Below are 14,930 nucleotides of genomic sequence, written 5' to 3' on the forward strand. Positions count from 1 at the left end.
ATTATACCCATTAGACACTTCACTCATCAATTTGATTGTTTTAAAATTTTACGACTAGAATATGTTGAATTTAATATAAAAATAATGGTTTTTAATAATCTCTAAGCAAAACAACTGTGAATTTATTACTATTTGGAATGATATTTTAATTAACTTCAAATATCAACCATACAAAACAAAATAACTCCATAGCAAGACACTAAACACTAGATAAATGCTGACAAGTACACTCCCAAGGCCCAATTTGCAGCACTTTCCTGATGCAATCAAACAGATTCAGGTAATTTCGTTGAAGTTCCTGTCTAGGAGACATTGAATAATTTGGCTGGCAGGTGCCACAACAGTAATTCATCACAGTAGCTATTCACATATGGGATCAAATTATTAAGATATTCTGTTCCTGGAAATTGGGATGTTCACATGGCTTGGGAACTAAGCTATCTAAAGCTCTCAAGGATTCAAGCAGATTAGGGAGTTCCAGTATATAGATATATGCACACAGAAGTTGGAACAAGTTCCTGGATTATCTCATAGTTGCTGGGATAATGGATGCAATACCAGATATCAAGAGAGTATCTGAATTCCATAAAATCTATCAGAAGGAAGCTGAAACCATCTAGAACTGTCTCTGCCATTGTTGAAACCCAAAAGAATTTTGTTTTGCCTGCATGAGCCACGAGTGAGGAATGTGTTGCCTAATATGAGTCATTTTGGTGGTGGATATAAGAGATTCTAACCAAGAAATTTTTTGCTAGCATAAAATTTTTATACAAAGTGATGTAGAGGGAAGTAGCAATAGAAGTACAATTTTTTAATATTGATGCTGAACTGATCTCAAATAGAGTTAAATGGTGAAAAATAATCTATATAGCCGACTCTAACTAGTTTGGAATTAAGATTTAGTTACTGTTGTATATAGAAAATTTGATACAAGATACTACGTTTCGACAATTTTCATTTGGACAGGTTCTCAGGTTTTCTAAAGTATCATGCTGTGACGACATACTAAACCATATGAGTGCACCTTGAGAACGATGAAATTTCACATGCTGCAACACACTCCACAAAGAGCTCTTTCAGTGTGAATCAACTAAATACACCATCTTTTCAACAAGAATATTTTCTTTCCCATGTAAAATAGATGCAAGCATATTAAACTACAATTTCCAATTCACCACATTTCATGATATGCAGCTAAGAAAGGGAAAAAAAGAATCTCCATCGCATACACTGTACTCCACCAAAATGGTAATCACATCAAAAGAGGGGGGAACTAAAAGATAATACAACCCTTTTTCATCTTTAACCTATTCTTAAAATCAGACGCAAAAGCAAGAGAAAGAAAAAAACACTCACGTGCAAGATATTATCAAATATACCTGCCTGTTAATTGAGACATAAGTCAGGCCATAACTGGACTCCTCCTACTTTTGGTTGCTAGTACTCTTCTTCTTGAGTAGACTTCCGAACTTGCGGAGCAAAGGTTTCTTCTTCTTCTGTTGTTGCTGCTCTGAAGGTGAGCTCCCACCATCATCGACATTTTCTGTTGAAGATAAACCATTTATCTGATCCAAGCTCTCGCCACCCTCTACCTTGGAGTCCACTTCATCCTCACAGGATTCCTTTTCTGGCTCTCTTTCTGGTGAAAACTCTTTCTTTTCGATCTTGTAGCTCTCCCACATCTTAAACTCAACTTGTTCAGAGTCTTCTTTTTTTTTGCTTTCATCTTCTTTTGGTTTTCCATTCACATTCTCACTTTTGGCAGCAACCATTGGAACAGTGTGGTTGTCAAAGCAATTATTCTGCTCCTCTGAATTTTCTTTTCCCAAATCCTCATGTTGTGGTGAAAGCTCCATTTTGGGCTTCTCTTCTCTCACATGCCCATTTTCTTCAGAGAATTCAACCACCTTTGGAAGCAAATCATAGTCTTTTTCACTGTCTGTAAGCTCGCCATTCTCCTCAGTCTGCTTCTTGGACATGGCTTCTTCAAGTAATTTTGATAACTCCTCCACCTTCTTCATAGAAATAGCTTCCCTATTTTGGAACTCCTCATTTTCTTGGAGAAGATTCTGCAACTCATTTTCCTTGTCTAATAAACTTTCCTTCAGTTTCATGCTCTCGATCTTTGATTCTCCAAGAGCTTCTTGCAATAAAATCACCTCAGCCTCAACTTCCTTTAGGCTATCCTTCAACTGAGATTCTTCCTCCCTTGTGACACATGCTTCTTCCTCAGTTTGCTTGAGCAAATTTACCAGCCTATCAATTTCTCTTCCCAAAGAAGAGTTTTCTTCTTCTGATTTCTTTACACAGTTCGTCAGATTTTGTTCTTTTTGCTCCCACTCAGCCTTGGACTTCTCAAATTCATTCTTGGATTCTTCAATATTATTTTTAAGAAGATCGATCTCATGTTTTGTATCTTCCATCAGAGTTTCATATCTCCTGTTTGCTTCCATCAGGACCAACTTTAGATCCTCTATCTGGGTTTCATAATTTTCACGCTCCATTTGACTGGACAACAGCTTTTCTTTGGCTTCCCTTGCTTCTGCAGACACTTCATGTAAGGCTGAAGTTAGACTTTCCATTGCCTTCTTGCTCTTTTCCTCCTCATGCCTAGAATTCTCCAACTCATTTATGAGTTTGTTTCGCTCGTCTAATATACTCTGAACGCTAGAAGCTGCAAGTTTCTCATTGTTTAATGCCTGAGCTTTCTCCTCCCTCACTATATCCAACTCAGACTTCAAAGATTCAACATTTTTCTCCAATTCAGAAATTTCTTCCCTTGCCTCACCCAGACAATGCTCTGATTCCACAAGATCCCCTTTCTGTCTTGCAACTGTCATTTCCAACAAGCCCACCTTCTCTTTAAGAGTAGTGATTTCACTCTCTGCATCACGTAAGAGATCATTGTTTCCCTCAAGTTGTTTCATGACTGAACATAGCGATTCAGATGCAGATCTCTCCAATTTGTTTGCTTCTTCAAGCTGCATCTCTAATTCCTCTACCTTACTTGCCCACTCCTCTACCAAATTGCGTGCATAAGCTTCAGCCATCTTAGCAGCTTCTAACTCCACATTTAGCTGTTCTATGGAAGCCTCTCTTTCAATAAACTTACCCTCAAAAACCCTTGCTTCCTCGAGTTCTTGTTTCAAAGTCTCCATCTCCTCCTTAAGCCTAGCCACCATCTTATTGTTTTCAGTAGCCTCTGTTTCAAGCTTTGAATCAAATAAGGCCTTCAAACGTATCAACTCAGCTGAAAGAATTTCCACCTTATCTGCATGAATCTCAGCAATCTTAGTTGCATCATCAGCATGGCTCAGTGCCTGATTCTTTGCATCAGTTGTCATGATCAGTTCTTGCTTCAACTTTTGGAGCTCCTGAGTCGTAGAGAGAAGAGCAGCCACATCCAAAGCATGTTGGTTTCTCACAGCCTCAAGCTCTTTCTCCCATTCTTCATCCTTCTTTTGTGCTGCTTCAATCCCAGCCTGTTCCAACTCAACAGCTCGGAACTTCTCAATCTCAGAATTCTCCTCAGCTCTCTTTTGAGCCACCAAAGCTTCTTGAAGCTTCTCATTTGCCTCTTCAGCAGCTTTCTGCGCTTGTTTCAGTTCATCAATTGCTTGTGATTTCTCTTTCTCAATCAATTCTATCTGCTCCTTGGCTTTCTTTAGGTCCTCTTGAACAAGACTCAATTGATCCTGTAATTCTGACCCCTTCAACAACCTTGTCTTTGGTTTCTGGTGACCAAATACAATCAGTAAATGCAGCAAAAACAAAATGACAAAAAGCATGTTTCAAGTAATACTATCACTAATTTCTCCATCAAATAGTGCCCATTTCAAGAAATATAACGAAGAAATTTTTTTGGCATTTAAATTCCCTTTTCTTCAGAAGAAAAACAAAATCCATTAACAACAATGCACTCCAAATGCTCATTCTTTTCATTTACCAAAGTTCATGGGGGATTCCAAATTCCAATTAGGACAAAGACTGAAAAGGATAAAATATCGAAGTACAAAAAATAAAAACAGAAAAAAAAAAAAAAAAAAAAACTACTAAAACACATGGCCATTGAATAATACTTACATCAGGTGGTGGAGTGACCTTAATTGACCGTCGTTCAATTGTGGGCCTTGAATTAACAGATCGTGGAGAACGCTCAACTGAGAAGCGTGAACTTTGCAGAGGAGCAGGTGAATCAGGCTCTTTAGTTGCTGCCCTGCCCAGTTTACTCACTCTTGGAGTTGCAGGTGATGCTTTCGTGGGAGTTTCAGATAAACCAGATCTATACACGTTTTAAAGTATCATCATTACATCCTCAAATGAAAAATTGTTACAGGTAAAAGCCCATGTTTTAGAAAGACAATGCTAGAATGCCCATTTCGTAAAATTGAATTAATTTTGAAATTAAAAATGGATCCATGCCAAACATGAGAACTTTGAAACAACAACTTCTCTTATTCCATAAGATCATCAAATTCACCTAATACCATACTCATACAATTGTATAAATCAAAATTCCGAATTCCGAACATGAAAAAATCCAAACCAGCAAAAATAGGGGATAATCCGTATCAAATTTGAAATCAAAAGGCAAAATTAAGGAAAGAGAGAGATAGAGTGTGTGTGTGTGTGTACAGTAGCGAACTAGAGTAACAGTAAGAAAAAGAGTGAGAGGGGGAAAAAAAAAAAAGAACTCCTAATGAAGATAGATCCAACAAACCGATAAAGAACTTTGGAAGAAAATTCCATGGCAGCACTAAAAATTTCAGATTGACGAGACACAATAAAAGTGAGAAAGAGATTCAGATCTAACATAGAGAGAATTACGCAAGTAAATTCATGTACTGTAAGAATTACTTGATCTTGGAAGACATGTTGGTCCTTCTCCTTGATGACGATGATTATGATGATACAGAAGAGAAGTGGAAAATGAGTGAGTTTTGTTGAATGGGGTTATGTGTTATCTGTTGCAATGCTAAGATGCTGACATTGTGTAAGAAAATGCAGTAGCTATTCTGTTTCGTTCCTTCCTTTTCTTTTCTTTCCTTTTCTTTTCTTTCCTTTTCTTTTCTTTTCTTTTCTTTTCTTTTCTTTTCTTTTCTTTTTCAAATTAACAGAAGCAGTAGAAACTGAAGAAGAAGAAGAAGAAGAGGAAGGTGCAGGAGGAGGGTGAAGGGAGAATTTACATAAGCAGAGAACCAAATAATTTATGTTGGTGTCCCAGTTTGTAGAGTACCCACATTCACAAACACAGTCCCTCTCTCTCCTCTGTAAGTTACCATAACATTGTATCTCAAGTTCATGACGATGTGTAGAAGTACAGGAATGCCCCTGCTGGGGACTACTCTTCTTTTTTTAAAATAAAATTACTATTTAATCCTTATATTTTAAATAAATTTATTAAATAATCTTTTAATTTTAAAAAATATATTAGAATATCTTAAAATATTAAAATTTTTCTAATTAATCTTTTTATTAATTATAATTATTAAATATTTTACTATTTAATATATAAAAAATTCATTTTTAATTTATAAAAATATCTATTATTTAATCTTTTTATATTAAAAATATTTTATATTTTTATATAATATATAACAGTTAAAATTAATAAAAAAATTAATTTTTAATTTTTAAAATTACAAAAATATTTTAATATATTTTTTAAAATTAAAAAATTAACTAATAAATTTTCTAATATAATAGGGGTTGCATAGTAATTTTCACTATCTTTTTTAGTTCAATTTGTTTTTCTTTTGTTCCTTAGCGCTGCTGTGTCTGCCAAAGCCATTACAAACTTTAGCTCTGTACTTGAGCATTTAAATTTTCAAATTTCAAATTTTTAATTAAAATAAAATAAAAACAAGAAAGTAATTTTAACTTTTTCAGAAAGGTTACAATCAATTAAACAGTTAAAAGAAAAAAGCGAGTTTTTAAGATTTTCTATTTGTATTTTTCAATTATTAAAAACCTTTTATAATTAAAAATAATAAATTCTAAAATTAATATTATGAAGATTTAACAAAATATTAATCATTCTTTTTCTAGAGATGGTGGCAAATTCATGCCAATGTGAAAAAAATTAATGTGTAAACCCAAAACTCAGTTATAATCTGCAAAAAAATAAAATAGCATTTATTAGTATTTATAGCACAGAAACATTGTTTTAACTTTTAAAAGTAAATTATTCTATTAATTTAATTTATTACTGATATAATACAATAATTACTTATAGGTGATTATGAAACTCGAAAATATGATTATATAGTTAGAATTTGATAAAATGATATTTAATTCTATCGAGAGAAAATAAAATTTAAATATTTCATGTTTCAGTTTTTCGTTAAAACGACCACCTCTTAATCGCCGTTTTAATTATAGTATTAATTACATAGCAAAATTTCATGAAAAATGTATTCAGAAAATCTTCATTACATTTATAATATCTTATATCTTTTAATCGACACTAATTGAATTTATAAGAAATATAATAATCATACGATATAAAAATAAATAAATATAAAATTAAAATACATAATTTTTACATACAATTATTATTAAGTTGAAAACATTATATTACACTTACTTCTATTCTCATTTTACTAATTGGAGTTAGATGTCAATTATCTCACGTTTTTTTTTTTTTTAAATCGATGGATTATTTATTTTAGACGCATCTATTAATTTAATCATTCCAAATGCTTTGACTGAATGAAAAAATATTAAATAATATTTTAAAATAAAAAATAAAGATTTTTTATATTATTTTAAAATAAAATTATAAAATACTTAAATTCATATGAAAATAAGTTTAATAACCATTATTTAAATTTTGAATTAAAATTTATACTTTAAGATTTGGTCTCTATCAAGAAATTAGTGAGGCACCCACGTTATCATCAAGATTATGTTCCAATAAATTAAATAAAAAAAGAAAAACATGATAAAGCTTTGAATTATGTTTAATGTGAATAATATTTTTCATTTTAATAAAAAAGTAAAATTAATGGAATATGAAAAAGTTGGTATATACTAACATATTATTACTATATTTTAAAATAATAATTATTTTAAAAATAATTAATGAAGAATTAGATGAAATTAAAATATAAAAATTAAATTATTGAATTTTAAAAGTAGAGAAATGTATGTTAATTTTCATATAACTCTGGAGATACATATATAAGAAAACATATGTAAGTAAAATCTTGTAAACTCAACCTAATTCATAGTTGGTCCCATGCAAATAAGATGTTGCACTTGTGAGAAAAAATAAAAGAAAAGAAAAGAAAAGAAAAAAAGTAAAGAAGATGAAACTAAAGTCTCTCCTCATTTAATTTTAATTGAATTATAATTAATTTAGCATGACTTGAATTTAAAATTATAAAATAAAATTTAATTAAATTAAATTTTTATAAAATTTTTAATTTCAAATAGTAATAATTTTCTTGTAATGTAATATTAAATTAGGGGTTAATCGTATTCGGTTTAAATTAAAAAAATCAATCGAATTGAATTAATTTGAAAATTTTATTTGAATTTTTATTTATTTTAATTCGATTCGATTTTTAATTTTAAAAATTTAAGTTATTTCAATTCGGTTAGGTTTTGATCAGAAAAAATTAAAAAACTGAACCAAACCGATAAGTGGTAATAGTATATTATTTTCAATAATTTAGAGAAATTAAATCATATTAAAATTAAAATATTTCAATTAAATTTTAAAATATTAAAAATAAAATAAAATAATTAAAATTTTAAATGGATAAATTGAATCAAATCAAATTAAATCAGACCGATTCAATTTGATTTAATTTCTGATTAAAATTGATTCAATTCAATTTTCATAAATATCAAAATTTTAATTTTTAATTTATTCAATCCGATTCGATTTTAAATTTGAATTGAACGAATGCTGAGCCTATTATAGGTGTAGTTGAAAAGGATAATAGGTTTACAATCACACTCCATAATTAATGATAAAGAAACAATTTTTGCATAATGGGAAGGTAAGTTGCAACTTATGGGGTGAAAAGGATGACTTGCAACCAACAAACTTTCCCTTTTTTTCTTAATTATAGGTGTGCCTAATTATTTTCTTAATTATCAAAATTGTATATTCTCAAACACCAACTTTGATAAGTTGTCATTAAATCTCTACTTTTCATATAATTGATGGGTTTGTTTTATGACAAAACAATTTTCATATTTTTTAATATTTGAAATATTCATTAAAAAATTAATAAATAAAAATTTTTATATTAATTTTTGCACTTTGATAATTTTATTCACACCTATATATATAAATTTGTATATTTTAAAGAAAAAAATTTTGATTTATGTGAAATGGGAAATATTAAAATTATAAGTTTTTAATATTTTATATTGTATTATGAAATAAATAGAATTATTAATCCAATAACATAATCCATTGGATATTGAAATAAAAATCTTGTATCTAACTTGTCCATATTTGAAAGTGAAGTATCACCTTATTTATCCTTTTCTTAAAGGTTATGAAGCTTATAGCTTAATCTAAAGACTATAGAAGATTGATATTATTATTATTTTTTTTAAAATAGAGATCGAGAATTGAAAGAGTAGAATTTGAGATCTCTCAAAATTATTAAAATGTATTAATTAATAATTAAATTTAATTATAATAAAAATATATTAGATTATTCATTCCATCCCTAGAATGAATCCAGAATTGAAAGGAAACCATAATTGATAAAATATTCCAAATCAAAGCAATCATGATAATTTCACCTAATCTTTACAATTAATAATTGCCCCTTAATTAATCACTGTTTATTGAGAATTATCTGATTAATTTGTTGGGTTTCTTTCCAAAGCTTGCCTTGATTTGTTAGCATTTCACTCTCTTGGCTAAAAACCAAAAGGGATTTTATATAATCTTCTTTTCTCACACCATTATTTATGCTACAATAAATCCATGCAACCCCTTTTTCATTTTGTAGCAAATCATGGTCATATTTATATATATATTTTTTAAAAAAATCATTAACTCATTTGATTTATTTTAAATTATATAAAATTTTAATTTATTTTAAAATAAAAAATTACCTATTTTAGATTCTTATGACTAAATGATGTAATTTAACTTAAATGAATTTTTAATAACATTTAACTAATATATTTAATGTATTATTTTGCATTTTTAAGGATAAAATTTCTTAGCACTTAGCCTTAAAAGTAAAAAAATAAATAAATAAATTCAAAGATTATTATTATTATTAATAAACTGAAATGAAAGGATGGATAAGGAAATGGATTTTATTTCCCAAATATAGAAATTAAAATTTGAGAAAAAAAGAGAAATAATTTATATTATTACACTGGATGCTAAACTCATATTCCTTTTACTATAATTTAATTTTAAATATTACATTAAATTCATTCTGTTATACCCAATATTACATTAAAATATAATTATTAATTAAAAAATAAAAATATAAAAAATAAACTGTAATTTCACTTATATTTGTGACGGATCAATATTACAGATATTATTTTAATATAAATTTAATCTTTAAAATACAAAACATTATTTTATATTTTTTTAAAAATATAACTATTAATATAATTATAATTTATAAAATTTATGAAAAAAAATTAATAATAAAAAAAATCAAAAGTGCCAACTAAATTTTATAGAAAATTAATAAACAAATTATATATTTCGCCTATTTTCAAATTAAAATGAGTGATGTGGCTACTCAGTGGCATGTTCAAGCAATCCACATGTTTCCCCACATGTCATGTTTCTACTTAAGTTTATCCATTCATTCCTTTACTAATTTCAATTGAGAACTTTATCTTCTCACACTTATTGCTGAGATGCATTCTTTAAGCTGCTATTTTTAATAGATTGAACTACAAAAATATCTATAATAATGTCTAGTTGAGTTTATATTTTTAAAAATTTATTAAAACATCTTTAAATTTTAATTTTTGTTTACATTTTTACCCATTTATCAGAAAATGTACTATTTTTGTTTATATTTAGAAAACAATCATTTTATGGGATCCAACTTGTTAATTGTGGTAATATCCAAGGACCTTTTTGTAAATAACCTGTTAAAATAAAATATTTAGCTGTCATTTCAGGGCATAAAATCATTCTCATTCCTTCACACCTATCAACTGCCTCAATAAATAAACAAACAGGCACCTAAGCTTCAGTCCATGATCATCCACATTAAAAAACTAATAAGACAACAAAGTTTAACAGTCACATAGTAGATAAGAGAAAGGAGTATTTAATTTAGGGATCCAAAAACCCACCAGCAAAAATCCAAACAACTGTCAAGCACATGGGAGTGGGATCATAAATGCTTGAAGCTGAAAATGCAAAGAGAAAGAAAAGGTGCAAGAAGCCAAGAAAAGACCAGATGTACTATCACAGTTTGATATGCAGGACATGTATCTTTTTTCTTTTGAAACTATTCATTTGCCGCCCTCAATTATTCAAACAAAATTGTACTCACTTCATGACATTCATGCTTATCCTACACAAGGATAGTCCTTGAAATCTTCAAATTCATCAGCATCCATGTTTGTTCAGAATAGATTGCCCTTGACAGTGCAGAGATTGGATGTTGCAGAATCAGCAAGGTACACTATCTTAAAACCTGAGGTGAAATGACAAATAGAAAAATGTGTTAATACTGTTTCTGATACTCATTTAAAACCTGCTGTAGATACTGGGGACAGCATCTTCAACTGTTCTACCAACAAAATACAAAAATTTACTGTTTGTAAACGAAATCTGCTTCCACAAGTAGATTCTACATTTTCTATGTTTCAAACTACAAAGCCCACGCATGCGGACAATTTATTCCTCTCCTCCTTTAAAGCTCAAAAAGCAGGAAAGTAGGCAACTCATTTCAATATCCACTTACCACATGTTCTTGTCCATACCTCTTACAACCCTTTTCTTTTTCTTTATAAATGCATACTTTCTACTCTTTATCTTAATGGGTAAAGTTTGAAGATTTGAATACTTAATCTCGCACTACGAAATCAGTATTTAACCATTGCAGAGCTAGTCCAATGGCCATGTTTAAAATGTAAAGAAAGAATTTTCATCAGAGATGGAGAACTCTAAAAGCAGTTCCATCTTTTAACATATAAGGTCAGGAGGCAAATTCCATGTCCCTTGGTTCAGTTTGCTTCGGATGTAGGTGATAAAGACACGGTGAGTTTTTATATCATCATGCATTCCTGCAATGACATAATTCAAATCACTGGAAGCAAAATGCGGCTCATCAAAAGCAACTCACTGTTTCATGAATAGTATTTCAATTCCATGCCAACATGGAATGAAAAACTTAATCAACCTTATTACAGTTTTTCATGATTTACCCACTCAAAAGAATCCATGGGAACAATGTGAATCACCATAGATACGATAATCCACTTAAAATCTAGCCATATGGGAATTGTTCCCACAAATCCCAACCGGTTGAGTAAAACACAAGCCATCCTCAAATGAACATTAGGGACACCTAAAACCTAACTAAAAGCATAGATATTATTATTATTATTCTAATTAAATCAATATTGCATGATAAATTTTATAGAGACACAAAGCTGAAAAGTATACATGAAGAATAATGATTAGCTGGAGAGGAAGTATGCAAATATGTACAAGTCTAATCAAGTCATATCTAAGTGTTTAGGAGAAACGTTAGTACACTACATCATCAGTCATCATATGAAATATGAAAACTGGTGGTGCAGCCTGGCGCCTCAGGATGCTCAGCCCCGCAACAGTCATAAAATTTGGCAGCATACAGCGGATCATCAGGTCCCAATTCATAGTACCTTCAACCAGCCAAAAAGCACAACTCAAACCTCCAGATTAAAGAGAATAAATAAATAGTAATATTTGTGTGTGTGTGTGTATATACATATATATATAAGAGGACAATTTTTCCTTCAGCCGACTGATATACATTTTATCAGAAAGAATAGATATAAAAAAAAGATCTAAGCTTCCCAATTACAATATCATGATGCAGTTGTGTGTTATAATTTATTAACTACTAAAACCAGCACAGCATACCAACTATTTCCTCTCTCTATTCCCCCGTTATCTTCCGGTAATCATATTATGCTACCCCCACCCTTTCAACAATAATAGAATTTGCTTTTCATCCAATGGAGTAAGAGAAAATAACATCAAACCTTAATTCAAATGCAGTAATCACATTTTGCTGCTCCGACTCATCCTTATGTTGCTTATATCTTATAGAGATTAGGCTTTATAATAATAATTAGAAGGAAAAAAAAAAGTGAATCTGCAATGAGTACCACAGTGATCCAAATGCAGATATCAAGGTTAAGAATGGGCAGGCTCACAATTGCAAATAGAAAATTAACTACTACAGTTATTACAGTTCAATTCTTATAAGTTTCAAAGAGACAGAAATAAAATCACAAATACTTGAGGAATCAGAATAGGATGATATGCATATTTCTCATATTTCTCGCTATTATAAATACAGCTCCAGTATTAGTCCACAAGCACACTACGTTTTTGTTTGCTTCTTAAGAAAATTAAAGAAAATTAAGCTGCAATAAATTGTTTACACGTATCATTTTATTACAATCACATGACTAATGACAAAAAGCACCGACTCTCCTTTTGATATGCTATACAAATGCTACCACCACCAATAAATCAACATCTCCACCTATGTTTAGTCATCATTACCATCTTCAGTTCCAGCAGTGCAAATTAGTGGAAGTAGCCATGATCACTCTAAGCATAACTCAACAACTCTTATAACTTCCACAGTCCACAGCCTTCAATACAACCACCATCAGGACCACTGCTTTTGTCATCTTTTACAGATCTACAGAAAACACTTCTCTTTTTTTTTTTTTGTTAAATAGCAACTGAATACACAAAGGGAAAATTTCTCGCTACTTGTTGACATTAGCACTGTGACAGTGAGTGCAACGGCATTTAGCAAGGAAGATTGCATAACACTACGTCCAGGAGGAGATTGTTGGAGGTGCGATATGGAAAGTAATCCATTTGTCTAGAAAGAAGGTTATTTAAGATGGGTACAGTTTTTGGAGATTTTAGAATCTCCAAAACCCCTACTTTTTCAACCCACTAACTGGGAAGGTTTTGAAACTTTACCTCCCACTATATTACCTTATCTTACTTAAAAATAAAAAATAATAAATAATAAATAATAAAAAAACCCATTGCAATAGATTCCAAAAGAGGCATTTTTAGAGTCTAGGAGTGAACTTTGAAATGCTATCGGAATTTTCCCGTTTTGAATGTGTTAACAACTTTGATCATGTTCATGTGCAAATAAAGGGGAAATCAGTTACTTCAAAATTCAATACCATTCCGAAACAAGAATTAAATTACAAAATCAACTGAACTGAATTCCACTAATGGAATATCATATGATAGAATTCATCATAAAATCATGGAGTTGCAACATAATTTCATCTATCTTTACTCTGAGTTCTGTTTAATAAACAAACAACAAGTGGATTGAAGATATCACCATAAAACCTCACAGAGGAATCTCATTTAGGAAAAAGGGTATGCAAAATTTCCAACAAACGAATGAACAGGCGTACCTTTTCTGGTCATCGTGACGGCGACAAACAAAGAAGGAAGGATGGAAGCGGCAAGCAGAGGAGGTGTTAGAAGAGGAAGTAAAAGACTGTTTACACCTCTTGCATAGTTGCTCTTTCTCCTTGTCCTTCACTTTCTCTGCTTTCTCCATTTCGCAATCTTTGCTTAAGTTGGCTCTAGCAATAGCACTCGATTTCAGGCAATGGATTTTCGCGTCTTCTCCTCCTGCTTTGCACGAACCAGACCACAGACTCTACCTGAAAAAGACAAATCAGCCCACAGACGGTGAGCAGAATTCCGTTTATTCAGCTTGATTTGATTTTTAGAAAACTTACTAATCACTCCTCTTTCAAAGTTGGTGATAGCTCCCAAGACCAATAAGCATAATTTGAAAGCCATACCTTGACCTTTGGGGACATTGTTTCTTTGTTTTTTTTACCAGTTTTTAATCCTTTCCTTTATGTCTAATAATAAATACTTGTACATTTTTTAAATAAATATTTCTAAATAATATTAAATTGATGCACCTTCACTAATTTAGAAAAGTAAATATCTTGCGAGTCAAAATATTAATTTATTATTAAGATATTTAATAATTATTTAGTATTATTGGAGTACTACAAATATGAATGTAGCACTCTAATGAATAAGATTAAAATATTTATTATTTTATTATTAAAATATATTAATTAAATAAAAATAATTATTAATTTATTAAATATTGTTATTCAAGTATTGTAATATAATTAGGAGTATCATGTAGTACTCTTAATATATTATTTAATTTTCATCTAATATTTATCATGAAGAGCGACGGAATCAGTATGGAGCCAAAGGGCTATGACCTCTTTAAAAAATTTTAAATTATGTTGTAAAAGGACTATGACATCTTTAAAAAATTTTAAATTATATAGAGGTATTTAGATAATTTTATATATAGTAAAAAAAATATTATTAAATTTTTATATATTTAAAATATTTATTAATTAATTTTTATTTTCAAATTATTTAATTAAAATATTTTATATTTTATAAAATTAAAATTTTTAATTTTTTATCAAATAAATTTTATTTACTTTTAATACTATTTAATTCATTTAATTTTAGTTATTTATTTTATTTTGTTTCTTTTATTCTCTTTTTTTTTTCAATTTAATTTTTTTTTATTTTTAAAATTTTAACTACAATATGTAATTTTTTTAAATTATTCATTTATTATTAATTTAATTTTAAATGCTATTTTTATTATTAAAAAGTAATTATTTCAATTCTAATCTATTTGTATAATTGAATTATT

At 29.5% G+C, this 14,930-nt stretch overlaps 2 protein-coding genes across 7 annotated transcripts; both read right to left on the minus strand.

Annotated features, from left to right (window-relative positions):
* Window positions 1-102: 102 nt before the first annotated feature.
* On the minus strand, window positions 103-5,269 carry LOC110622773 (WEB family protein At5g16730, chloroplastic). Of its 2 annotated transcripts, XM_043959586.1 has the most exons (4): window positions 4,858-5,269; window positions 4,084-4,282; window positions 1,384-3,734; window positions 103-664 (listed from the first exon to the last, which is right to left on the minus strand). In XM_043959586.1, the coding sequence occupies exons 1-3, from the start codon at window positions 4,872-4,874 to the stop codon at window positions 1,425-1,427; spliced, it is 2,526 nt and encodes an 841-aa protein (XP_043815521.1). In that variant the 5' UTR covers window positions 4,875-5,269; the 3' UTR covers window positions 103-664; window positions 1,384-1,424. The 2 variants fall into 2 exon arrangements, with proteins under 2 accessions (XP_043815521.1, XP_021623093.1); XM_021767401.2 differs by lacking the exon at window positions 103-664 and having other exon boundaries at window positions 1,204-3,734.
* A 4,998-nt stretch (window positions 5,270-10,267) lies between these two features.
* Window positions 10,268-14,093, minus strand: LOC110623710. 5 transcript variants are annotated; one of them, XR_006351932.1, is made up of 3 exons: window positions 13,636-13,962; window positions 11,675-11,850; window positions 10,268-10,655 (listed from the first exon to the last, which is right to left on the minus strand). XR_006351932.1 is itself a non-coding variant. In XM_043959587.1 (3 exons), the coding sequence occupies exons 1-2, from the start codon at window positions 13,782-13,784 to the stop codon at window positions 11,730-11,732; spliced, it is 270 nt and encodes an 89-aa protein (XP_043815522.1). In that variant the 5' UTR covers window positions 13,785-13,962; the 3' UTR covers window positions 10,268-10,655; window positions 11,726-11,729. The 5 variants fall into 5 exon arrangements, 3 of the variants coding, with proteins under 3 accessions (XP_043815522.1, XP_043815524.1, XP_043815523.1); XR_006351931.1 differs by having other exon boundaries at window positions 11,630-11,850; XM_043959587.1 differs by having other exon boundaries at window positions 11,726-11,850.
* Window positions 14,094-14,930: the final 837 nt, after the last annotated feature.

The sequence above is a fragment of the Manihot esculenta genome, chromosome 9 (genome assembly GCF_001659605.2).
Source record: "Manihot esculenta cultivar AM560-2 chromosome 9, M.esculenta_v8, whole genome shotgun sequence".
In the NCBI taxonomy this organism is placed as follows: domain Eukaryota; kingdom Viridiplantae; phylum Streptophyta; class Magnoliopsida; order Malpighiales; family Euphorbiaceae; genus Manihot; species Manihot esculenta.

Bases quoted from the DNA above. Each gene is read 5' to 3' on its own strand.
- LOC110622773 (XM_043959586.1), bottom strand. The intron at 3,735-4,083 runs GTAAGTATTATT...TTTGGTCACCAG, and splicing joins AGGTCACTCCACCACCTGAT to AAACCAAAGACAAGGTTGTT.
- LOC110623710 (XM_043959587.1), bottom strand. From the start codon at position 13,784: ATGGAGAAAGCAGAGAAAGTGAAGGACAAGGAGAAAGAGCAACTATGC. The intron at 11,851-13,635 runs GTACGCCTGTTC...GGCTGGTTGAAG, and splicing joins CGTCACGATGACCAGAAAAG to GTACTATGAATTGGGACCTG.